The sequence below is a fragment of the Haemaphysalis longicornis genome, unplaced genomic scaffold, assembly GCF_048455015.1.
Source record: "Haemaphysalis longicornis isolate Haplotype H1 unplaced genomic scaffold, Haemaphysalis longicornis Haplotype H1 scaffold_19, whole genome shotgun sequence".
NCBI classification, from domain to species: Eukaryota; Metazoa; Arthropoda; class Arachnida; order Ixodida; family Ixodidae; genus Haemaphysalis; species Haemaphysalis longicornis.
Genome location: NW_027526288.1, coordinates 2,806,046 through 2,831,164, shown reverse-complemented (window position 1 = coordinate 2,831,164; position 25,119 = coordinate 2,806,046). Strand labels below are relative to the sequence as shown.

Here is a 25,119-nt window from a genome sequence, read left to right as displayed (position 1 = left end):
TTTGTCCCGGAAACCACACGTGAAGGGAATAATCTAACTGAATATATTGCGGCCACCCTTCAGTTTAGAGTGGTTTGACAAATTAATGTTAAAATGAATACCGTGAATTCTTGTTTGTGTTTCTGGGTGTTTTACCTTTGTTGTGCCTTGTTTTTCTCGTGTTCTCAGATATTTGGGCACACTGAGTATATTAAGGGTTTTACTTGTTTGTTTTTCTAGCATGAAGGTTTTCATCTCCTTCATCAAGTTTCCTGTTTCGTGAAACCTCCCTACTCTAATGCCTAAGACTTGGCGCTGTAGGCATTCAAATGAATGAATCGTTATGAATTAATAAGAAAATTAATAATTATTTTATTTAAAAAAGTTCATTTGTATTGCAAAGCAAATCTTATCAGCAGAAAGACCTCAAACCCCTTCGGCAACGTCAGGCGAAAGCAAGGCGTCTGAAGCGTTTAACGGAACATTCATGTATTTCAATGACAACCCATAAGAAGGCTTAGGTGTCCTGCACAGTAAATGAAAACAAGCCGGACGGGGAGTTTCATTAGGGACCCGCCGTGGTGGCTCAGTGGTGGTTCGATTCCCCGTGGTGGTTCGATTCCGCCGTGGTGGTTCGATTCCCGGCGGCGGCGGCCGCTTTTCTGATGGAGGCGAAAAGCAAAAACGCCCGTGTGTACGAGATTTCGGCGCACGATAAAGATCCCCAGGTGGTCAAAATTAATCCGGAGCCCTCCACTACGGCGCGCCTCATCGCCTGCGTTGCGTCGGCGCGTTAAACCCTACAATCAATCAATCAATCAAGAGTTTCATTAGGTGTATGCTCCGGTAAATCCTTCAGTAGTACAACGCTTACTCCGTACTGCGGAGTATATAAAACGCTATACGTCTAAACACTCTGTCAACCAAGTGACGGTGTAATAACGAAGCGATAACACGCTATTGCTCCGACCGAGGACGGAGTTAAGCACGCAACCTCCAAGAAAACTACGGCTTGGGAGATTCATACCGGAAAAACCTCCGTCAACGAGCGTAGTTAAAGGACGAGCCTCTCGCGAGATCTCGGCGCAAACGAGAGGGAAGTGGTCAAGGTGGCCGCTCCTTCCGGTGGACGTGCAGCGAGACAGCGAGCTCCGATGTAGAAAGCGTGGCTTGTCGCGTGTGCTTTCCAAAAAGAGACGACCTTGCCGCTTAAACGGCATAAAAAAAAGGAATGTATCGACAAGATCAACCAAGACTGTTCCCGACGCATTGTGTGGTGCGCGCGTTCGCTTCGCGGTGGTGGAATGTGGCGGTGGCTGCGTGCGTGAGCATGATCATGATACTTCAAGTTGCGATCGGATCAACAACCAGCGTAGGACTCGTCGACGCATGAAAGTGTTGTGCTGCGAAAGCAACCAATCTTCCTACACAGCAAGGTGGATGTCGAAAACGGTAGGGAAGCTTTCTGGCCTGTGCGTTGTACTGCGGTAGGTGCATAGTCGATAAGTGAGCTAACGCCGTGATCTTTCTCAAAGCCTGGAATCTCAATTTCGGTTTAAAGATGCTACCGTCGCAAATTGTTACGCGTTGGTGGTGGCGTAAAAGGGAACTTGTTTGTGTCTGGCTGCGATCATTTGCTAAGAGCGACCCGCCTTCATTCTTCATAAAAAATATTCCAGGAGATGCACTTTGCTTCAACTAAGAGGAATATGTCAAAGAGAAGCTAGACTTTTCCGCAACAGTCCCATTGTTTGCAGTGTTCATTTCGCATTTCTCTTTTTTGTAAACAGCACATGATTGCACAAAGTAGCTATACATGTTTATTTATTTTTATTTGTTTTCATAGACTTAAGTCGTCCCTCCTCTTTTATATTCACGAGTTTCCAGTGACAGAAAAGCTCTAAATGCGCGGGAAACACGCCGCGATTTTGTTGCTTGCCACGCTTCCTCACGTGATTTCTGCTTCACCGCTGGTCAGCTCAGACGAGCGCGTGCTCCTTCGGCCAGTTATCCCATCGGCGCACAAGGTTTATGCCTCGCCATTTTAGGCTTCAGCGTGAAGAAATGCTGCAAAAACAGCCCAAAAATGTTTCGCTTCAACAAATATTCTTGAAACAGCGGCTAGATAGGAACACCTAGAACGTTTCCAACATCGCGGACTTTTTCCCGGCATTTCAATTTCTTCCATCACATAAATTGCACAAGGGTTGTGGTTTTACTGAGGGACACAGCAATCAGATAATAAGAACTAGATTCCCAAGGCCGGGATACGCCATGCAGTAACGACACGATTCATGACAGATTGCCAGAGCTGCTGGGATCTATTAAACAGGATTGGCTGCCATCCCAAGTGCAGAAAGAGCGTTCTTTGCCGCACGATCCAGGTGTTCTTGGATGGAAACAAATCGCAATAGTACCAGATGTCAACTAGGCTCACGTTAGCCGCCTGCCTGAGGAAGCCTGTAGCGTACACGTCTTCCAACGGGAAAAAGCTGACGTGCGCACTCGCATTGATCAAAGCCTCAAGAACTGGCGCCCGCATCAAAAACGCCGTGCCGCTGCAGCACACTGGATAACTGTCGCCTGGGTATTCTTCCGTCGAGACGAACCATTTGGAGGTGTTGTCACGATCCGGTCGGAGATTCCGTAAACGAGCCCCGTAGATATTTCTTGATACGGCAATCGGGGCTGTCGACAAGTCCCTAATATACCCGTCAAGACGAACCACGTTGATAATTATGTCGTCATCGAGTTTTACCACAAAACGTGCAGAGGAGTTGAGGCAGCCATGTTTAGAAAGCCACTGCGTTGCACCGATGAACTTCAGAGTGAGGTTGCGGTAGACGTCGACAAAATCCAGTTGAACCAGGTCTCCTTCCCTTTCCGCCTCCGCTTCCAACCTGTGTTGTAGCTCGTTGTCAGCTGTCTTTCCAACGAAGAAAATCAGGGAGGAATTGACGAAGCTGGCCACTCTACTGTCGCCAATGGTTTCCCGAAGGAAACGACGCCGTTCTTGATGCTGAGGGGCAGTGTAGACGAAGTACAGGACCCGAAGATGCTGCTGGCAGGCCGAAATCACTTTCCATCCGTGACGTGGCGCCTCCCAATCGGCGACGTTGGCCAAAGACATAGGTTGCACGGACTTCACCTGGGAACTTGATAGTTGAGAGTTTGCGTTCACAGAATTGGGTAACGAAAACTCTGGTTCCTCCACTCTATGCCAGCACCTCAGTACAGAGTTACAGAACAGGGCTAATGTAAAACATACGCCGACGCGTATTAACAACTGTCGGCACGGCGTTCTTCGGAAACAACCAGGAGCATTTGCAGCAATATGCTCTCCTTGAACCGCTCTGAGGAACGGCATGTCGCGAACGGCTTGCTCTGAATAAGGAATTTTTATTCAATTGTTACGAATAAATATTGCACGCTGATGTGAATAGACAGCGTTTGCTTCTCTTTTTTTTTCGCGTGGCGCCTAGTTTTTATTGCCATTGATGTTAGACACCTGCTCTGGTTTTGAGACATCTGTATTTTTCGAAGAAAGAAAATGTCTCCCGCTAATATTTTCTTTCGCACGGAAATAGATTTCCCTGGATCTCGTTAATGATCTTGTAGTGATTTATGGAAGGTTAATATTCTATATACAATGGCGAACAGAATGAGAAAAAATGCACAAAGAAAAATGACTCTCCTCCTCATCCGCAGGCGTCGGTCGATTTGCAGCATTGCTAGGTGCCTTGCTAGTTTGCTGTGGTTTTTACATCGCCACATTCATTAATACTCCGCCGCTAAAACATCATTATTTGAACGCTCGCCACAACTTCAGTGAAAGATGACAAGTAAAACAATAGGTGGAAGGATCCTCTTTCGTAAATACTTCAAGTTACCCGATGAAAGACACCATCGAAGTCGGTGAACAACACACGGCAAAGATTTCATTCTATTGTGAAGACAAATTAATGGAACTCCTACAAGATACATTCTTTCGGGCGGTTCAACCATGGGGCGGAGCTCTCACGATTTGCTTGTGAAACGAGGGCGAGTTAGAACTGCAGTCTGGTGCAGGAGGAGGGTGGACTACTTCCGCATTCCCGCGCGCTACGCTTCGTCTGTCGACAACGCCACCCCCACCACCCCAACGCCCGCACGCTCTTCGATTGTGACGACGATGGTCAAATTTTATATCGCTAACTTGGAAAGGGAAGGGGAGTAATGGCAGGTTTGGACGGTCTTCTCCCTTCAAATGACGGCCAGGCGCCCGTGAGCCCTATCGAAATCTTCGGCCTGTTGGACAAGGCTGGGTTGAGTCTCCTGGTCGGAGTTGAGCCACACGGCCTCCCATTGGACTAGAGTCCTTATCACTATTGTCAGTGAAGTGGCTTGTGGTTTCAAAAGACCGGTCTATTAGATACGCTACAACTTTGCTGGTGCCAGGTAGCATGATTCGTGCTGGAGTGCGAATGGTACGTCAGAAACAGCCACCGCGCGTGCACCGATGCACGCTCAGTCGGAAGCGCCCCGTAAAAGCATGCATATTATTTTCTGCGCCCATACCTGCTGGTTCTGCAATGAGCAAGATGAATGTCCTCCCCGTTCAGGCAACACCGACATGGTGGTTATTAAAGTGAAGCTTTCTGCGCATCACTGGTGCCGTCCATCGTTACGCCCAAAATGCACTAAGGGAAAGCCAACTTTACACAATAAATTTTACGAAACAATGGTGACGATTAGCGAAGCCACATCAAGCACCTCAAGAGAAAACAACGCTGCCAGGTGTCGGAATTGAACCTTACTCCCTCGCGTTATGCAGCCGACGTCTATTATTTTTCGCCATTGCGACACGTCCGAAGCAGTTTGGATTTAAAGCGAAGCTTTCTCGGTATCACTGCTAGCGACCATCTCGTGACCTAAATTGTGTGAACTCCTACATCCCCAACAACAGTGAACGAATCCCTGCCGAGAAAGCTGAGGGTTTCGACCATCGTTAACGATAGACGGAGGGGCGCCTAGTTTGTCTTTAAATGACGGGCAAGATTGTAACTTTTTAAGCGAAGCTTCCGTAGCTGGGTTCTGGTATTACATGGCGTATTCGCGCAAGCGGGAAAACGCAATGTGTGAGAGCCAGCTCACAAAGGCCAAGCGTATCGCCAAAGAAAATGCATATCGCCACCAGTGCTTAAGCGGAAAGTGTCCTCCAGAAAGTGTAAGAGCAAACAACAAAACGAAACGCACATCGCCGCTTGATTGGGAGCTATGCGTATCAGCGAATGTATGACGTGGAGCGCGTGGTCGTGTTCGCCTGAGATGGCGAGCAAGATTGTGGCGTTGGGGAATCAATGTCCTGGTGTTTGTGCTGTTAGAACGCGGCCAGCGCCAATGTCGTCCGCACATAAAACACTAATTCGGACCGACCGCTTATACGTTCCCATTATTGGGACATGAATTTGGAGTGAACTAGTTGGTGTTAGCAGGCACAATTTTTTAAATGTGTGGTGTTAAAATAGGAGTGCGTGTCTTTTACGGTTAGCCGCTGTCAACGCTCGAGAGACAGGATGTTTTGCTGCACCGTCCGCCTAAATTATGTGTCGTGTGCTAGAAAGCTTCGTTGGCCATCTACTTTCGCACGGCCAGAATGGCGACTTAATTTTTCACTTAGGACCGCTTCCAAGGGAACTTACTACGTTGTGCCGTTTGTGTGCCAGGGGTGGGTGAGTTTGTAGCCAGTGCACACTGGCAAGCCGACACGACAGCCGCTCGACAGAAAGGAGCTCCGGCCTGCCGAATCGCGCGCCGGAAATTGGCGGGAGCGCGACAACGGAGTTTACTGTGTCTGCCGCTACTTTCGGCCGAGGCGCCACACATCGGTGACGTCTAGCACCGGTCCAGCTTCGCTAAATTGTATCCTCAAGTTTAATTTAAAAACAGCGTATTTCCGGCAGATTCGAGAAGCTTCCCGTAATTGCGGACGCCTTGAGAAGAACCTGCGCAAATTTTTCAATTTCCTAGAACAAATCTATAATTTAAGCTCCAATACTTTTGCCCTTCTCTTTAAGCAAGCTCTAGAGCACCCTTGTACCAAATTTCAACCTCCTTGCTCCAACAGTTTTAAAGATATAAACGTTTTCATTTCTTCGGCGCGGGAGTAATCGCGTTGCGTCGCACCCTGTGTTAAACAAGTAGAGCATAACTTCCTCTTGACTACTCGGAATATATTTCGGAGAAAGTCTATTGTCCTAGCAATCTCCTCCCGGAAGCATTATGAAGCTCGTTCACTCTCACTGAAGCTAGGCGCGTTGAGAAATCGCGCAGAATGGTTTTCTCTCAATTCAACCGCTGAAAACGCGGCGATAACTGGGCGCTCTCTCACTGAGGGAGGAGCGGCTCGTGGCGTTGTATTCGGCGGCCTTCAATATATCACAGCCCTGCGAGTTTTCTTATTTTCTCCGCAACGTGGAGGGGCCTATTTCTGGTGTGGTGCTACAAAAAAAGCAGGTATGCTCTCTGCTCGCAAGCGCGCCCCCACAAGGGGGTAAAGCGAGCTCTGAGGCTGTACAAATCGTGGGTGCTGACATCATAGAGTTTCATACTAATATATTCGAGAGGGAAATCTGGCGCCACTGTCTAGAAGAGCCCCGCTTCGGCGAGCGTTCCGTGATTTACCGGGCAGGCACGTTCCACCCGTCCTTGGCATGGCTCATGAACAGGCTGGAAAGTTGGCTCTGGCTGCAAAAAAGCAACAATATTACAGTACAGGGTTCATCAAATTTATTTTGTAATTTTAAACTTGAACGAAGGAAAAGATTAATTTCTCAGTGGTTACGGGGAAGCTTCATGCGCGGTAAGCAAGAAAAACATGTTACCCTTGTTTGTTGATTTTAGCCTCGAGACAAAAAACAAGCCATAAGGCTAGCTAAGTCAAGTATGCGAGGAACGTCGCTAGTGGCAATGCGCCGCCCATTGCAGCCCGATACTGTAGCGCGCAGAGAGAGAGAGAGAGAGAGAGAGAGAGAGAGAGAGTGAACAGCAAACGGAAAGGCCGAGAGGTTATCCAGGCTTAGAGTCCGGATTGCTACTCGACACTGGGGAAGGGGTGTATGAGGGTTGAAAGAAAGGGCAAGCAAAAAAAGGGGAAAGGAGCAGAATCACGCACACACTTTAGTCCCTTTGCGGGCACTATAGTCTTTCGGCTAGGCCTGTTTCCTTCTTAAAACGCAAAAGGGCTTTTGTTGCCTTCTGCGAAGTCGATTCTAGGGGTCGGTGTCCCAGAATAGTCTCTAGTGTGAATGGTTGATTGTCCAATCGGTTGAGATAGGCGGCCAACACACGTCTTTCTGATGAATACTGCGGGCAACGACAAAGCACATGTTCGATTGTCTCTTCAACCTCGCAGGCATCGCACGGGGCACTACTGGCCATCCCGATAAGGAAGGAGTATGCTTTCGTGAAAGCCACTCCCAACAACAGCATACAACGTAAGGTAGACTGTGATTGAGACAGGTAGAGGGTCCTGGTTATGGAGGCGCGGATGCACAAAGTCCGGTGTATTCCACTGAGTAATAAACGTCCTGCGCGCGAACTGACGAAGCAGCCTAGCGGCATCAGTCCTTGAAAGCGGAAGGAAGATGGTCCTTTCACAGTCATGGCCTGTCCGGGCAGCTGCATCACCGAAACATTGCCGGTTATTCCACAGTGACTTCATTTTCCTCTAGTATATATTAGGATGAAACTCTATGGCTGACATGATACAATTCCCGTGGTTGCCAGAGAAATTGTATTTCGCCTGTTAAAAAGTTGTTAAGTAAATATTTTACTAGAATAAAGAACTGAAGCAGAGTAGTTACATGTAATTCTCTTTGTAATTAATATTACCTCTCTGAAAACCTTTCAGTATAATTAGCGAACAAAGAGTAAATGTGTAGTTCAGTTTCGCTTTCGATTCTATTTAAATGCGCTAGGAAGTGGCGGGGCTCTTGCGCCTGTCTTGCGCAGTGCGTGCTTACTGTCTCCAGCTCAGATGTGCGTGCTTGCAAAACATGGGCAAGACGCCGCTGAGCAATTGCCTCCCCGGGCGTTTTTGAGGCCGTCATTCGTTGCTTTACGTTAAGCACCTTATCTATTGCACATGAACGGACGCCGGAACAGCGATTCGGATTTGAACTTGACTACCGCACGTTCACTAAAAGCTATGGAGTGGCAGCTACCCGTCGTTCCCGTTTGAAAAGAATTAAAGAGACACTGAAGTGATTTGTAAACATTGCAAGATTACTAGCGCCAATTGTAGTCCGGAGTCCTTAGGCCATGTTTCGACCACTCTGAGTGCGTTTACGCGAATTTATTTAGTAGAAAAATCAATCTGAAAATGCTGTCTTCCTCTCTGCATCCTCGCCCATTTCCTGTGGAGTTTTCGTGTGACGTCAGGAGGAGATGAGGTGGGAATTGGCTGCGCAAGTGCACGGCTCGCCGGCCTTCAGACAGAGCAGACAGAGTCAGTCGGCCCAGCGTTTATTCCGCCGGCTGTTGACTGGTCGTCGCAATTCGCTCGCTCACTTGAAACTAAGCCAAAACGCGTTTGTGAATAGAAGAATGTGCCTTTCTTTACTTTGTTTGTGTGTACACTGTATCAAGCTCCGATCGCGGGATGCTTCACACAAGCGCTGCACAAGTGCACATGCGACGCCTCACTGACTGGTACGCTCGTAGGAAAATCTAAAGCCACTTGACGGCGGGAGAAGAGTCAGCGAAGCCAAGATGGGTACTAAGGAAATAAAATCAACTGAAACTTTTACCATAAAGCGCAAAACTAGGGAGCAGGAAGCACGTTTTTGCGATTGGTGAACAAGCACAGCAGTCAGCAGCACGACCACACATCTGCGAACGCTTTTCCGCCTAAGAAATGCAATTGCTAGACATGAGATATTGTGGAAGTATGGGGGACGCCTTCTGCACGAGCGGTATACAACAAACAGTCGCCTAAGGTACTTGAAATGCTAAAACAAAATAAAAGTGTAAAGTGGTTGTACATTATATACCTTACATATACAAATTCGCCTGCGCTGGCTCGTGGCCGAGTGGTCTAAAGCGCTAGGATTATTGTTTTGCAAGTCGCAAGTTCGAATCCCCGAGCGTACATTTTTGTAAGTCGATTTTTTTTTTGCGGCCGATGTTTTCTAAACTGAGTTCACCATTTTTGGGCCGTATCGTTTACTGCTGCACGAGCGAGATCGCTGAACGCGCGCACACTGACACTGATGCGCTAGCTAGTTCTTGTGGGCGTGCTGTTGGCACAAGCACCGACTACTTGCGGGCAGTGGGCACAGGCCAGAATCGGCAGACCCTTGGCCTGGCGTGCAAGCACGTGCAACCACGCAACCACGTGCAAAAGCGTGCAACCACGCTTTTTACGATACAGGCATGAGTGAGGCAAGCTCCGAATATGCGGGAAAAGCGCATGACATTTGAGCGTCTGCGGTGACGCGGATGGCGTTCATCCACACCGTAGGCCTTGGCTAGTGATTGCTACGATTCTAAGCCATCCTGGGAGGCCTATCTTAGGCATTTTACAGCCGACAACATGGCCGAAGCGCGGTACGACGATTACTGAGATATCGAGAATACCCATCCGACGATGCCGTCAGGTGCCAAGCATCTGACGGCATCGTCGGATGGGTATTCTCGATATCTCGATATTTTCGGAGACAGAACCGAAAGCGAAACTTGTTTTAATGCTAATTTTGGGCATCGTCCAATGAAGGTGCATCTCCTCCTGTCGTCCCAGCATTTAGTTGGTGAGGCCGCCACAGACCGCGCATGGTAGTTTTTCTTCTTTCCCGCTTTACCGAACTGGATAAACGATGAAAATGTGGTAAGTTGAGCCAGTCTACGCAGTCCAAGCGAAACCGGGAGCTTGACAAATTCACTGCAGTGTTCTTTTAACGGCAGCTTTTATAATCATTCTATTTAAGTTATTTTATTCATGGAACTTCGTAGAGCTCTCCATGCTTCGAACGTTCGCGCAAACCTTCGTGAAGGTACAATGGAAAAACAAGTAACGAGAATCCGCTTCTTTTAATCAGTGACAATAAGTGAATGTTCTCTCCTCGCTTTGTGAGGCAAATTACTGCCCCCATTCAGACCCGCATGCTTTTCCTTAGAAGTTGTCGAAACCAGCTAGAACTTGACGCATATAGAGAGAAAAGAAAACGGGACACGCCGCTGACTATTTCGCGTACTGCCCTCATTTGCATTCTGCCACTCCGTTGGCTTGCGATCGACCATGCTCTTTCCTTCCTTTTGCGGAGTCAGCATTGTTTGCGGTGTCAGCATTGTCATAATGGCGCGTGCAGGTGTACTATTGTGTGGTCGCAGTTGACAACAGGGATATTGGTAGACTTCAGTCTGCTTCAGTGTTCAATCGCTGTAAGTTGGAAATGAAAAGATTGTTTTTACTTCTGTCATGGTAGCTACCGTTGTGTCTTTGCGAGTGAAAGAAGCCATTGGTTACAAGCGCGGCGCACAATGAACACAGACTGACACAAAACGCGTAAGCGGTATCTGGAACCCGACGCTTGTGATGAGCCCCTGCGAAGATCAACGTTATTTGAACTAAAGAAGACAGTAGCGGCTCGTGCAAGCATAACCCATCAAGCTTCAAATGCCACCGCCAGCCAGGCGGCTACAAGTCGCGGTGCGTCAGCGCCCGAAGATGGGAGCGACGAAGGTGCCGGACCGGCCGGCCGGCCATTCAGATGCAGCACCTCACTACAATTTGCCTTCCTTACTAGAGGATGATGAATGGCCTGGCGGTGATCTCAATGCCGAAAATGATTTTGAGACCGCGGTGATTGATCACAATGAGCAGCAATCCTCGACGGCCACTGACGCATTCAACTGCTCTCCCTTTCAGTTAGGATTTGTGAAGCCTGTTCGAAATGGAACCTCCTTGTCGGCGGGAGACGTGCTTGTTCTTGCAATGGACCTCGCTATAAAGCATGGCTGGACCTGGAAAGCTATTTAAAACCTTTTAAAGTTTAGTAACGTGATTTTGGGAAAACATGTGCTACCGGAGGCAAATATCTGTTCAGAAAGTTTTGTGGTGCTTCACCAGATGAGATGGAGTTCTATTTCTATTGCCCAGTCTGTGAAAGGCTGCTCGCAAAGAGTGGAGGAAGCTTGTTTGAGCGTAACAAGGTGTCAGGCACATGTGGCCAGCAGCAAAACGGCCGCCGGTTGATGGCAAATGGGAATTTTTTTGTTAGTCTCCCTCTGAAAAAGCAGCTGGCCAATCTCCTTGAAGAAAGTACTGCAAGTGAGCAGCTCTTCAGGTCACTGAACGCTTCACAGCCACCCAGCAACACTGGGGTATCTGACATCATGGGTGGTGCATTTTACAAGCACCAACGTGAAAAGCTGAATTGCGAGAAACAGGACTTCACAGTAACTGTGAATACAGACGGAATCCCTATGTTCAAGTCGTCTAGCTACTCAATCTGGCTTGTACATTTGACGCTGAACGAGTTGCCACCGCACTTGCGCTGGACCAGCATCGTTTGTGCCCTACTTTGGTATGGCAGCAAGCACCCAAATATGACCCTACAGTACTGCTTCAGGCCTTTGCTGACAAAATGAAGGAGCTGTCAACAGAAGGAATATCGTGGTCTGCCAGTGGAAAACTGCTGCATTCAAAGGTACGTCCACACTGAACTATTACTTACAAGAATTCAGTTATAGTAAGAGATTGCAGGAAAAGAATTGCATAATTGTTACTTCGAATTCGACTGTTAAAACTTTATGAAGGCATGCATGTGTTTAGAGTTCATCGTGATTGTAATGCGCATGAGGAAAGAAATCAAACCGAGCTGTTTGCAATTTTGTGGTAACAGTTTTGGTAACTGCTGCCAAAAAAGTTTACCATGACCTTTAATACATTTTTTTAAGTTGATATGCTATATTCTTTTTCTAGGTCTACTACATAACCAGTGAGGCAGATGCTCCAGCGAGGGCCTCCATGCAAAATGCTATGCAATATAATGGATATTATGGATGTTCGTGGTGTCTGCACCCCGGAAAATACGTTGAAGGTACAGTAAGCACTCTCTTAAAATCATTGCAATGGATTGCTAAAGAAAGCACTTTTGTGCAGGTTGTGTCAAGTATCTAGTGGGAGAAGTGTTCGACGACAGAGTAGAGGATGGCATGCTGGATGACATGAGGACTCCCCGCACGGGGCACCTTGAGCAATCTTGGTGACGGTACTGGCGATACCGCGGACCCCGAGCCCCCAAACATACGCTGGATCCAACCGTGGCAATGTGTTTATAGGTGGAGGGTTAGAAACCACGAACGGTGGCCGTCGGAGCCCAGGTCAAGCTCCGGCGGATGGGCTCCCTGTCTGTTTACCAGGCAGGGAGCTCCGGGACCTCCTCAGCTATCAGGGTAAGGTTGTGGAAGAAAGTACCCCCGTCCCCTGCTTCTATACATGCTGTATGGTATTATCAAACCCCCCCTCCAAACGTGATCGGTCCCTGAAAAGGGGCCGCACCGAAGTATCATTTCCGTCCTTACCGACGATCTCAACCCCAAAGCCAGCCAACTATCCCCGCTTCCTGATTATTCAATCCGTTGAAAAAGAAAAGCCTGTTGCCTCTCTGTCCGTCTTCTTGGTCACAAAGTTCATAGAAGGTATAATAGGAAAATCCTACAAAGCAAAGAAACAGAGAACGGGAGAACTGTTGGTCGAAGTCAATAACCAGCAGCAGGCAACAAATCTCCTGAGCCAGACACGCATTGCAGATCTTGACATCACGGTCACGCCCCACCGAAGCCTTAACAGCTCACAGGGCGTGATCTCAGATCCTGACCTCATGACCGAAACTGAAACCGATCTGCTGGAGGGCCTGAAAAGTCAGGGCGTAACAGCAGTGAGGCGCATAACGATACGCAGAGAAGACAAAGAAATTCCTACTAAACATCTCATCTTAACATTTGATCGATCAACACTACCAGAATTCATTAACGCAGGATACATTCGATGTTCGGTTCGGCCATACATTCCGAACCCGCGCCGCTGCTTCAAGTGCCAGCGGTTCGGGCATGGAACCAACTCCTGCCGTGGCCGTCTGACCTGCGCAAAGTGCGCCCAGCATGATCACCCATCGGACAATTGTCCATCATCAACCCTCACCTGCGCCAACTGCCAGGGACCCCATGCCGCCTATTCTCGAAAATGTGAGAAGTTCAACCAGGAAAAGAAGATTATCCAAGTGAAAGTAACTGAGAACATCACCTTCCCAGAGGCGCGGAAGAGGTTCGCCTCTTTCCCTCTGGGGAGGTACGCCGACGCAGCTCGCCGGGGGGCGGAGCGGCGTCTGGTTTCAGCGGGGACCCAGTACCGCGAGTCGGACTTGGTCCCGCCCCCGCCCCCCCCTGGGTTGCCTCTGGCAGCCCAACCCGCCTCCGCACCGCTCGCTGAGCCAGCAGCGGCTGTGGTGGCATCCACGTCCGGTGGGGATGCTGCTGCACCCACCGTTTCCCCCTCTCTACCGGTCCGAAGCACACGCGAGGGCCCGGACGAGATGGAGACGGAGGCAGTCGCAGCGACCCCCTCCCCCGCCTCACTGCCTGTGCCATCTGGGGTGCTCCCCACGCCTTCGGCACTGGCAGCGCAGGCAAAGAACACCCGAAAGGGTACCATGTCAAGGGGGCCCAGTCCGCTGGGCACCCCCTTGCCTTCAGATGACGACATGGACGTCGAGCCCTTCCGGCTTTCATCGCAGCGGAAGGAACGGGCTGCGACGTCCAGGTCAGTAGAGAAGGCCAGAAAACCCCTTCCAAGAGTCCAAGCCCCGAAAGACCCTACATAAATAGTCACACTCCAGTAGCTCTGAACACATAATAATGGGAAGAGAAAATATTGTTCAATGGAACTGCAGAGGCCTTCTGAATAATCTTGACGACGTTTATGAGATTCTGCATGCCAATCAGCCAAGTATAATGTGTGTCCAGGAAACACATCTGAATTCCAAACACACAAATTTCTTGAATAGTTACATGGTATACAGGAAAGACAGGGATGGCTGCACACACTCTTCTGGCGGTGTTGCCATAATCACCCGCAAATCCTTAGCATGCCACCCTGTCACCTTGAACACCGTCCTTGAGGCTGTAGCAATACGCTTAATAATATTTAATAGGTTGATAACGGTATGCTCCATATACATTCCTCCTGATGTTGCACTTACGAGCTCCGACTTCGAGGCGCTGGTTGACCAGCTGCCCGAACCGTACATCCTTACAGGCGACCTTAATGCTCACAACACTCTTTGGGGCTCTTCTCGCACGGATGCCCGAGGTCGCCTTATAGAGAAATTCCTTACATCTTCAGGAGCATGCCTTTTCAACAATAAGCAGCCTACATACCATAACATAGGACACAACACATACTCTTGTCTTGACTTGGCGATTGGCTCCGCAGTTCTCTTTCCTCTTCTCGAGTGGGGTGTGGGACCTGACCCATATGGCAGTGACCATTTCCCCACTTCATTAACGTATATAGGTAAAGGCCCGAGCAGTCCATCTTCCCATAATAGGTTCAATGAAGCACGAGCTAACTGGAACACATTTACAGAGACATCCAAACTACACCACACATCCATAGGACACCTACACGTTGAAGAAGCTACGCAACTCCTCACGGCGCACATCCTCGATGCCGCCGAAAAGTCCATTCCCCACGCCTCTGGTGCCCCGCGCAACCAGCGGAGGCCGTGGTGGAATGAGGACTGTAGGCGGGCGCGAGAGGCCCAGAACAAGGCGTGGGGTGTCCTTCGTCGGTACCCCACGTCGGGTAACCTAATTTTGTTCAAACGGGCCAAGGCGTTAGGAAAACGTGTGCGCCGTGAGGCGAAACGAGAGAGTTGGCACACCTTCTTGACATCCATTAATTCATACACGGACACACACAAAGTCTGGACACGTATACGCAAGCTCAAAGGACAACAGACACACAGCCTGCCCCTGGTTAGTACAACAGGGGACACACTGGAAGACCAGGCTAACACGCTTGCACAACACTTCGAACACGTGTCCAGTTCAGCACACTACACGAACACTTTCATGAAACACAAAACATCTGCGGAGAAGAAGTCACTGCGTGACAGCAATAAGTCGCACACTTCTTACAACTCTCCTTTTTCAATTTATGAGCTGAAGGCTGCTTTGACCACATGTAAACCTTCAGCTCCAGGTGCAGATAAGATTACTTACACAATGATACAATTCTTACACTCAGACACCCTTGAAACACTCCTACACCTATACAACAAAATATGGCTTTCGGGGCACATTCCTCGCTCTTGGAAGGAGGCCATAGTAGTGGCTGTCCTAAAGGAAGGGAAGGACCCTTCCTCTCCTGCCAGTTATCGCCCCATTGCCCTGACAAGCTGCCTGTGTAAGCTATTCGAGAAGATGATAAACAGGAGACTTGTGTACTTCTTAGAGTACAATGGTCTTCTCGAGAGCTGCCAGGCGGGCTTCAGGGCGGGGCGATCTACCAACGATCAACTCGTTGCGTTAGAGTCTTATATCAAAGATGCTTTCCTCCACAAGCAGTACTGCATGACGGTCTTCTTTGATCTTGAAAAGGCGTACGATACTGCTTGGCGGTACGGCATCCTTAGCGACTTGAAGTCCTTTGGCATGTCGGGTAACATGATGAACACGCTTGCCAGTTACCTGTCTGAAAGAACGTTTCGCGTTCGAGTTGGAAATGCACTTTCTGGGGTTCATGTGCAGGAAAACGGCGTGCCGCAAGGTGGAGTTTTAAGTTGCACCCTTTTTATTGTAAAAATGAATTCTCTTCGTAAGGCGCTACCACCATCGATTTCCTCCTCCATTTATGTAGACGACGTTCAATTATCCTTTAAGTCTTGTAACCTGTCTGTCTGCGAGCGCCAAGTCCAGCTTGGTGTGAACAAGCTAGCCAGCTGGGCAGATAGCAACGGTTTTAAATTTAATCCAGGAAAGTGCACTTGTGTTCTGTTTTCCAAGAGGCTTGGCATTCGGCCGGATCCAGACATTCGACTCCACGGTGTCTCTATTCCTGTCAAAAAGGAACACAAGTTTTTAGGTATAATCTTTGACGAAAAGCTCACATTCATCCCCCACATAAAACAACTAAAACATAAATGCTTAAAAACAATGAATATCCTGAAGGTTCTCTCGCACATCTCTTTTGGTGCTGACAAACAACTTCTTTTACGTGTTTTTACCAGCTTGATAGGTTCACGACTGGACTATGGTAGCGTTGTCTATGGGTCAGCCACTAAAACATCCCTCAGAATGCTGGACCCTGTGCTTCATCTAGGGCTCCGCTTGTCCTGCGGTGCCTTTCGGACTAGTCCAGTCGAAAGTCTGTATGTAGAGTGCAACAAATGGAACCTACAACGTCAGCGAGCATACACAGACCTCCTTTATGCTTTTAAAATTTCATCCATGCCTCACCATCCTTTTAAATCAGTTTTTCATGATACCTCCATGACTGCACTACTCCTAAACCGACCATCGTTCTCTGCGCCCTTCTCTTACAGAGTTAGAGAGGAAGCGTCAGAGCTTGCTGTCTCCTTTTTAGACACCATCCAAAGTTCCGTAACAGATTTCATAGCACCATGGCATCTCCGCCCTGTGTCATGCGACACATCTTTCACACATGTAGATAAAAACCGAGCTCCCACATGTGCAATTCAGCAGCACTTCTTGTATTTGCAGGAGAAGTATCATTATTCTGAATTTTATACGGATGCCTCTAAGACTTCCACCTCTGTGTCCTGCGCTGCACATGGGCCCGGCCTTAGTGTCACTAGAATTCTTAACAGTAATACCAGTATCTTTACGGCAGAGGCTTATGGTGTACTTCTTGTTGTTAATCATGTCCTTCAAAGTCACATCCCACGATCCATTATCTATACAGACTCCCTCAGTGTTGTGCGGGCATTGTCTTCTACAAAGTCTTCAAAAAATCACGTCGTAAATCTTATCATCAAAGGTATTATGTCGGTGTATGTCCACAAATTTGAACTCGTCCTTTGCTGGGTCCCTGGCCACTGTGGTATAGCCGGGAACGAAGCCGCGGATCGAATGGCCGCTGCTGCTACACTCTCGAATGCAGTAGACATCACCACATTACCCTACACCGACGTGAAACCACACATCAAACAACAACTTCGCAAAACATGGCAAACACATTGGAGCGAACAGACAGACAACAAGTTACACGTAATAAAACCACACTTGGGACCGTACACCTCCGATACACGCAATAGATACACAGAAGTCGCCTTGGCTAGATTACGGATAGGGCACACTCATGCAACGCACTCGCACCTGCTCACTGGATCTCCAAGACCTCTTTGCAGCAGGTGCGGAGAGGCCCTATCCGTGATGCACATTCTCATACAATGTAAGGCACTCGACACTACACGACGCAAACACTTCCCTCAACTACACACACGACATATTCCACCACACCCGTCATACTTCTTAGGAGACGATGCCATGTTCTCTGTTCAACGCACCTTTCAGTTCCTATCAGAAGTTCACTTTTTACAACTCATCTCATACCACCCATAGCTTTTACCCCTGGTCCTATACACCAGCCACCTTATTTATTTTTAACCACTCTTGTTCTTCACCCTGGCCCTTTACACCAGCCATGCTCATAGCTTTTAACTGATTTTATTTCTTGTTCTCTCCTGATCAAATCACTTTGTGTTTGGCGCTCTTTGCCCATGTCGGCCTTGCGCCAATAAAATCAAACCATCATCAGACATGAGGACTGCAGCAACTCTAAATCGCACTATCAGTGGTGTAAAAGGACCATCACCCCTGATTAACGTTGCTGGCTTCGACATAGTGTGGAGTTTCCGACCAGATTACATGCATAGCGTGCTTCTGGGTGTGTCTCGTCAGCTCACCGGCATATGGTTTTCCAATACTGGGACTGAGTATTATAGCGGGACCGCACTAGCAGAAGTGGACAGTCGCCTCCTCGGACAAAGGCCACATGCAAGCTTCAACCGAACTCCAAGATCGCTGAAGCTTCGTAAATTCTGGAAGGCATCGGAGTGGGAGTCATGGTTGCTCTATTACTGCGTTCCGTGCTTGGAAGACATCTTTCCCGTGCAGTTTTTCAGTCACTTTGCACTTTTGGTGTAAGCTGTATACCGCCTGCTGAAGAGCCACGTTTCTATGGAGGACATCGGCCAAAGCACAAAGGACATCACAGAATTTGTCATCATGATGCAATATCATTATGGGGATGGAACAAGGAATGCATACTGCCATTTTCATCGTATCTAAACCCGTTCTTGAAGGCTGTATTCACAAAAAGGAAACGCATGAAAGTCGTTGTACGGGACGAAATCATTGCATTCTACAAGTAAGTACGCACTGCCGGTTCTGGAGCTTTGATGGTCTCTTTTTAGGTAGTTGCGTTATACATAATGGCTTCAGAACACCATTTCAGTGACAACTTCACCTGTAGTTGAAAACGGCACTAAGAGCTTTTGGGAACACGTTGGCAAACCTTTTCTGGGAATGCACTCCGAATAGGCCCTGTCAGGAACGCCTGCATTTTAATTTATATGGGTAAGTTGGCATTTTAGTAGTGTTTATTGAAGCTGGCGTTTTATTTTTGCGGGACTGAATTTGTGGTAGTTTTCATTGTAGCGAAATCATACTGTTAGGAATTTATCATGAACCCCAATATTGAGAAATACCTCCACATTCAGCCTGTTTCGGATGCTGCAACGTGTGGACAGAAAGGCTATTATTTTGCATTCATGTTCTGAAAACATTTCGCTTTTACATTGAAAGTGGCTGCTGTGATATTACGGCGTCGCCGACACGCCCAATGCGGTTGCTTTCCAGAATCAGAGAACTGCCATTAAGTCTGTGCTAATATTTTTTGTACATTGTTAGCAGCATTTCTCGAAAAGAACAAAGAAATCTCTGATATTTCAATCTATTACTGTGCTATAAAAGGGGTATCCTAAGCAACTCACTCATTAAAAGCCATCGTCTAACAAAATTGTCTTGTCCCTTCCTAAAGCTACATGAGGTGGTCCAGTTATTCTCGACGTCCAGTTATTTTGAGAGAAGAGAATGGCAGCGCAAATATTGTCTGCAAGAAACACGTCATGGATTTCTCGCCTGCGTTGTCACTTCAAGATGGGGTCATCCTCCTCCTTGCCGTATATTTCATCTTAATCTTCTGATACTTATGTGACCTTGGAGAGTTCTTGGGACTTCTGCAGAGAGTTCTTGGCCATTTAACTGTGGCTTGGTGTCATTTAAGTTCGAAGCTCTGTTAAAAGACTTCATGTCACTCTACTTGGGTTTTGAAATATTGTTAGACGTTGAAGCCTATTTAGAAATACATGTCGTGGTTCAAATGATTGGTAGATGCAATCCTTTACGATTTTTCATTATTGGCACAAAGCGCAGACTGCCTTTGCAGCCTCTGTTAATGTAGTTAATTGGCACTGCATTAAAACGTTTGTATTATTCAAGTGCGGCTCATAAAACAAATTTCATGGCAGTGCTGCTGTTGATGGATGCAAACATAAGAGTAATTATTTACACAGACGGTTTGGGGATTTATTAACCAATTTTTGTACTGTACCTTAGCTTACACCCAAGCCCTAGATGAATGCGAAATGTGCATATATGGCTTCAAAAAGTTGTTTACTTTGGAGTAATTTGCATTTCTTGCTTGATAGAGGCAGTGCTTTGCTCACAAGTATACTGTCATCATGGTAGCACATAGCATGATTGCAAAGCACACAACTGTGAATTTTTCCTCAGACAAATGTTCCGGCTGGAAAAATGCTTCCAAGTTTGCTTGGTAAAATTGGTCACCTAAATGTTTCAGAGCTGCCTGGCTTTTTTATTCAGGAAGTCTGAATTGTTCTTGGGAGAATTAATAAAGTCTGTAGAGTTAGGCTGCTTGTTAAATTTTGAAATGCGTAACATGCTCCGAGCTACCTTGTTTGTAAAATTTTGTAAGATTCACACTGGGTGTTATGAGCATTTTTTTTGGTAAGTTATTCCAAATAGCTACAAATTGTCGGGGCAAGCAACGCGTCTTAAGTGAAATGTTTTTCAGGGCGCTTATATAGTCGGTTTTGGCTACAGTTAGCTTGATATTACACTTACGTCTCGTGTCCAGGAACTGCATTGTTTTTAATATGCATGTTTTAGTTGTGGTGTAGTGCCGCATGCTTCCCAAAAGCTTTCCTGTGCAAATGTTATATTGTTAGTATTGGCTCCGGCGTTCTTTCCCTAACCTCTTGCAGGTCTTGTGATAATCCAACCGTGTATGGCTTGTATGGTTAGCTTTTCCGTGCAGTTTAATAGCACACTATTTTTTGGAATGGTGATGCATAAATATGGCATGGAAAGCGCAGTGGGTACTTCCGCATTGGAGGAACCTGATTTCATGTGATAAAACAGCATATTTAATGCTCACTGTTGTATAATGCTTTCTCAGTTAGTACGAGGGTAGATGTACAAGTATATTTGTGACGCTGTTGCGCTTAAAGCCATCTCTATTACCCATGTTTTTTAGCAAAGCAGAATGGGAAATATTAGCAAATATAGGAAAATGCCACTTGATATCGTTTTGGTATTTGTTCCTGTACGATGGTCATTTTCTGTGCAAGTAGAAACAGACGTCTCCGTATCTCAATGTACGCAATAATACTAGGGAATAAAATTTGTTTAGTGTTTTGAAAAGTATTGTATCACTGCTAATAGTTGGTTTAGTATGTATTTTAATGCGAGTCTTGTTCCTTTTACATGCAGCCAAAACCCAGAAGAGGATTCGCGGATGAAGCCAAAGTGTGTGCCGCTCCAGGTATCTCAGACCAACTTTTATATAGAACTGTGCTCCGATAGCAACTGTTGGGAACTGTCAGGGACCACACTGCTGCGGCGGTTTCTGCTTTCCAATTATTGGTATCACTGCGGGCCATATGTCAAGGCTGTGTTAGAATGGTGCTTGCGGTTTCCTTCTGATACCAATGCATCCCCCAGCCTGGCATATGACCTCGGTTTATACCAACAAGAAAGCAGATATAGAAGCAGGAAATGGGAGTCCCATAGGGACCGGGCAGCTGGACGGGTGGCGCGACCACTCGGCGCTCCCCTCGTCAGTGGAATGAGCCAGTGCATTGGCAGGGGGGTAAAGCGAGCTCCGAGACCGTACGAATCGTGGGCGCTGACATGATACAATTCCCATGGTTGCCAGAGCAGTTGTATTCAGCCCTCTAAAACGTTGTTCTGTAATTTTTTAACTAAAACAAAGAACTGAAGAGAAATAGTTACAAATAATTGCCTCAGTAATTAAAACTAGCTCTATAAAAACTTTTTAGTGTAATTAAGCTCTAATTAGCGAACAAAGAGCAAGTGTGTAGTTCAGTTTTGGTTTCGATTTTCTTTAAGTGTGCTAGGAAGTGGCGAGGCCCTTGCGCCTGACTTGCGCAGTGTGTGTGTGCAGTCTCCAGCTCAGATCTGCGAGCGTGCAAAACGTGTACAACTGGTACAACTGGGATGCACGCGCTGAGCAAGTGCCTCCCCGGGCGCTTGCGAGGCTGTCATTCGTTTCTTCACGTTAAGCACCTTTATTGCCCCTGAACTGACGCCAGAACAGCGATTCCGATCTGACCTTGACTACCTCAAGTTCACTACAGGCTAAGGAGTGGCAGCCAGTGATCGTTCCCGTTGGAAAAGAAATAAAAGCAGCTTTTATAATCGTTCCGTTTCAGTTGTTTTATTCATGGAACTTCATACAGCTCTCCGTGCTTCGAACTTTCGCGCAAACGTTCGTGAAGGTAGAACGAAAAAGTAGGTAACGAAATGCGGTTTCTTTTTTAATCAGTCACAATAGGTCAATGTTCTCTCCTCGCGCGCTCTGTGCGGCAAAATACTGCCCATTCAGTCCGGCAAGCTTTCCCATTGAAGTGGTGGAAAGCAGCCAGAACTTGACGAATACAGACAGAAAGGAAAACGGGACACGCCACTGACTGTATTTCGCATACTTCCTTGGCATGCATTCTGCCACTCCGTTGGCCTGCGATCGACCGCGCTCTTTCGTTCCTGTGCTTCAAAGGGCCGGGACTCACCGGCAACATCAGGGTTGGCCCATGCGATAACGTTTTTTTTGTTTTGTGCAAGGGGCCGCGACTCACCGACAATATTAGCGTTGGCCCATGCGATAACGTTGTGTGTGTCAATAAAGGTTTCAAATTCAGCTAAAGCCACAGTTCACTTCACTTCGTTTGAAAAGCATTGAGCGACTCGCAAAACGTGACAGAATGGCAAATAAAGCGGCACAGCGCCGAAATGCATGGAGATCATGACCGAGATTCGTTTTTCTGTGCGCCCCAGTACGGATCAGCTGCTTCCTTGGCGTCCTCGCGCATATGATCAGTCGCATTCGAGCTTGCGCGCAAGTGTTGTGTGAGCGCTGCCACATCTTGCTCAAATAGTCTCAGTACTTATAAGTCACGCGCTAAGCCGAAAACACGTTGGTTGCCTACCCACAGGAGATAAACAACGCAATGCTGTCGACGCCGCCTACACAAAATCCGCCTGGCCAGCGGGCCGCCATGTTACAATTAATCCCGGCATGCTTCGCTAGCCGGACGCGGAAACGCCATAGTAGCACGTTGCCAGATTACAACTCATCGATTTCGCCGTTTTTAGTAAGCAAAAGCTCAGCTGGCAACCTTGAAATCGTTGTATCATGTCTGCCACTGTGTGTCGTACGGTTCCAATGCATTGGCTCAGCGGCGCGCTTTCCCTCTAGAGTCAGTATATTATCTCTATGTGCATTGGACTACACAGCCTCCCGTTGTTTTTGTCGTGTTTGCTTCGGTGCTTTGTATGTTTTGGTGGCGTTGTGAGCAGACATGTGAGAATAAACGAAGTCTAAACAGATGTGTTGGGCTCTTAGATGCAGGAATGACTACGTAAACTTGTCGGACGCGTATAACGTTGGGTATCGGCTGCAACGGCATAAGCGCTTTTTGCAGCGATCTGCGCTTGGCTCCACCCGTTCTGAGTACGAATAAAACTAGTATTATTAGTATTATTTTCTTCTTAAATGCAATCACGGCTACGCAAACTTATGGGATGCTTGTAAGGTTGGGGAAGGACTACATCGTCACGAGCGCTTTTGCAGCGCTCTGCGCCTGGCTCCGCGCGATCTGAGTAGGAATCAAACTATTAGCAATATTAGAATTCATTTCTACCACTTTCTTCACTGGTTTCAATGACTACGGTTTCCACGCCAGCCTTAGCGCTGGGATACCTCGGTACGTGTGCTTTAAATAGAAAGGCACCTGCATACGAGATGGATTACCGTGTAGCCGTAGAAATGTTGCGGTAGTTTACACTTTCTGTAACCGTGAGCTTTGTACCTTCGGTTTTGGTGAGCGACACTGTGACAGCAAGGGAGCCTGAAAGCCGAAGTGGAAAACCCACGTTTCTGGTGGTCATTTATCAAGAGCCAAAGTTATTCACTAACTCAACAGCCCAAGCTACAAACCATCCCTCCTCCCCTACCCGTTTTACCCCCTGCGTAGAATAAAGGCTGGCACCGATAGTTAAAAAATGTGGCAGTGTTAACGTCAGCCGGTGTTTTTTAATGCTTAGTATTCTTTACAGAGTACCTAAAAAATCGTGTGATGCCTGGTGAAGACACCAAAAACGCGCGATTAGTTGCCTCAAATATGGGTGCATGAGCCCGAGTCCTCCACTACAGACACATTTCCGACACACTGGAAAAAGTTTAGATTTGGAGAGGGGGGCATGGAAGTTCAGAATTAAACAGCAAAATCATCTAATGATTATGATGGTTAAACACAAAGCTTTCTTCGTGCGAAATCGAATGGGAAATGGTCAAAGTCAAAGACGCTGCGACCAAAATATTAAACTGCGTGCTGGTCAAATTCGACGCTTAACTAGTCAGTTTAAATCCAGAAGGCAACCAAGGAAACCCATACGATAGAGCTTTGCGATAAGCCATCATCGTCGTTAGACCGAGGTGTGCATGATTTTTCAAGCGTAGGTGGCAGCTTGTAAAGCGACCGCAGCATTCAGTTGTGAAGCTGAGTTCAGGTTTCGGGCACCCTCCTGTCTTGCGTCCTTCAGTCACGCACGAATTGGCTTTTGAAAAACCATTTAGCAACTAGCCAGAAACCATTGCAATTCTTGTAAAACAATGCTTCTCCACGGCAAGCAATAACATTCTACTATCATGCGGTATTTATTCTATCAACGATTCCCGATTACTGTAGTAAGAGTATTTCTGTGAAATTAAGTACGTTTCAGCCGTAGGTAATGAAGATACGGAAGCGTCATCCATCACAATTTCTGTTTTGAGCTAAATCTTTGAAGACATCCTCCAACTTTGTCTTTCGCTTGTGCACGACGTCGGCGCCGTTTCGTCATCAACTGCCAAAGGCCTGCGCCGCAGCATTCCTAGATCGGTTGCGCACACCGGCTTTGTGGGAGCATTTAGCGGGAATTTACTCCTCGATTCGCAAAACTGCATGCAGGCATGAAAAAATTCCATGAAGCAACGAACTTTCACTTCCAGCTTGACTTCCAGCTTGGCGCATTGAGCGTCGCCTGCTATTTGTAAATACTGAGTATGGGCGTAAATAACACACATGGCATACCTTGTAAACGTCACATCCACACTGAATATTTACCGATATGAAAATGCACGTGTGGTTACGTTCGCTTTGCAAGCCGCACCGCAGAAAAACGACAGAAAGCCATGCACAACTACGCTGCGCTGACCGCCACCGGCATTCCACTGACGAGCGGTTCGCTACGGGCGGCGCTGTTCGCTGAAACGACGGTGGTGCCATACAACGGCCGCCCGGTGCCTATAGACAGCTTCCCAACGTCTATAGGAACAGCGTTTTATATAAACAGCTGGTTTGAAGGTACCTGTAACGGCGCACCGGATCAATCCATAATCATTTTACGTGGATCAGTGTTCCTGTAACTTACATTATCCGTTTATTTGGAATGCCGATCCACATAATTTAGCTGCAAAAATATGTGGTGCAT

The 25,119-nt window shown here is 47.4% G+C and overlaps 1 protein-coding gene across 1 annotated transcript; it reads right to left on the bottom strand.

The window, feature by feature from the left end:
* Positions 1 to 616: 616 nt before the first annotated feature.
* LOC144166740 (beta-1,3-galactosyltransferase 5-like) lies at positions 617 to 3,639 on the bottom strand. The gene has a single exon (XM_077696238.1). It carries the CDS (start codon positions 3,344 to 3,346, stop codon positions 2,228 to 2,230), a length of 1,119 nt encoding a protein of 372 aa, XP_077552364.1. The 5' UTR covers positions 3,347 to 3,639; the 3' UTR covers positions 617 to 2,227.
* Positions 3,640 to 25,119: the final 21,480 nt, after the last annotated feature.

Excerpts from the sequence above, each read along its gene's own strand:
- LOC144166740 (XM_077696238.1), bottom strand. The coding sequence starts at position 3,346 with ATGCCGTTCCTCAGAGCGGTTCAAGGAGAGCATATTGCTGCAAATGCT.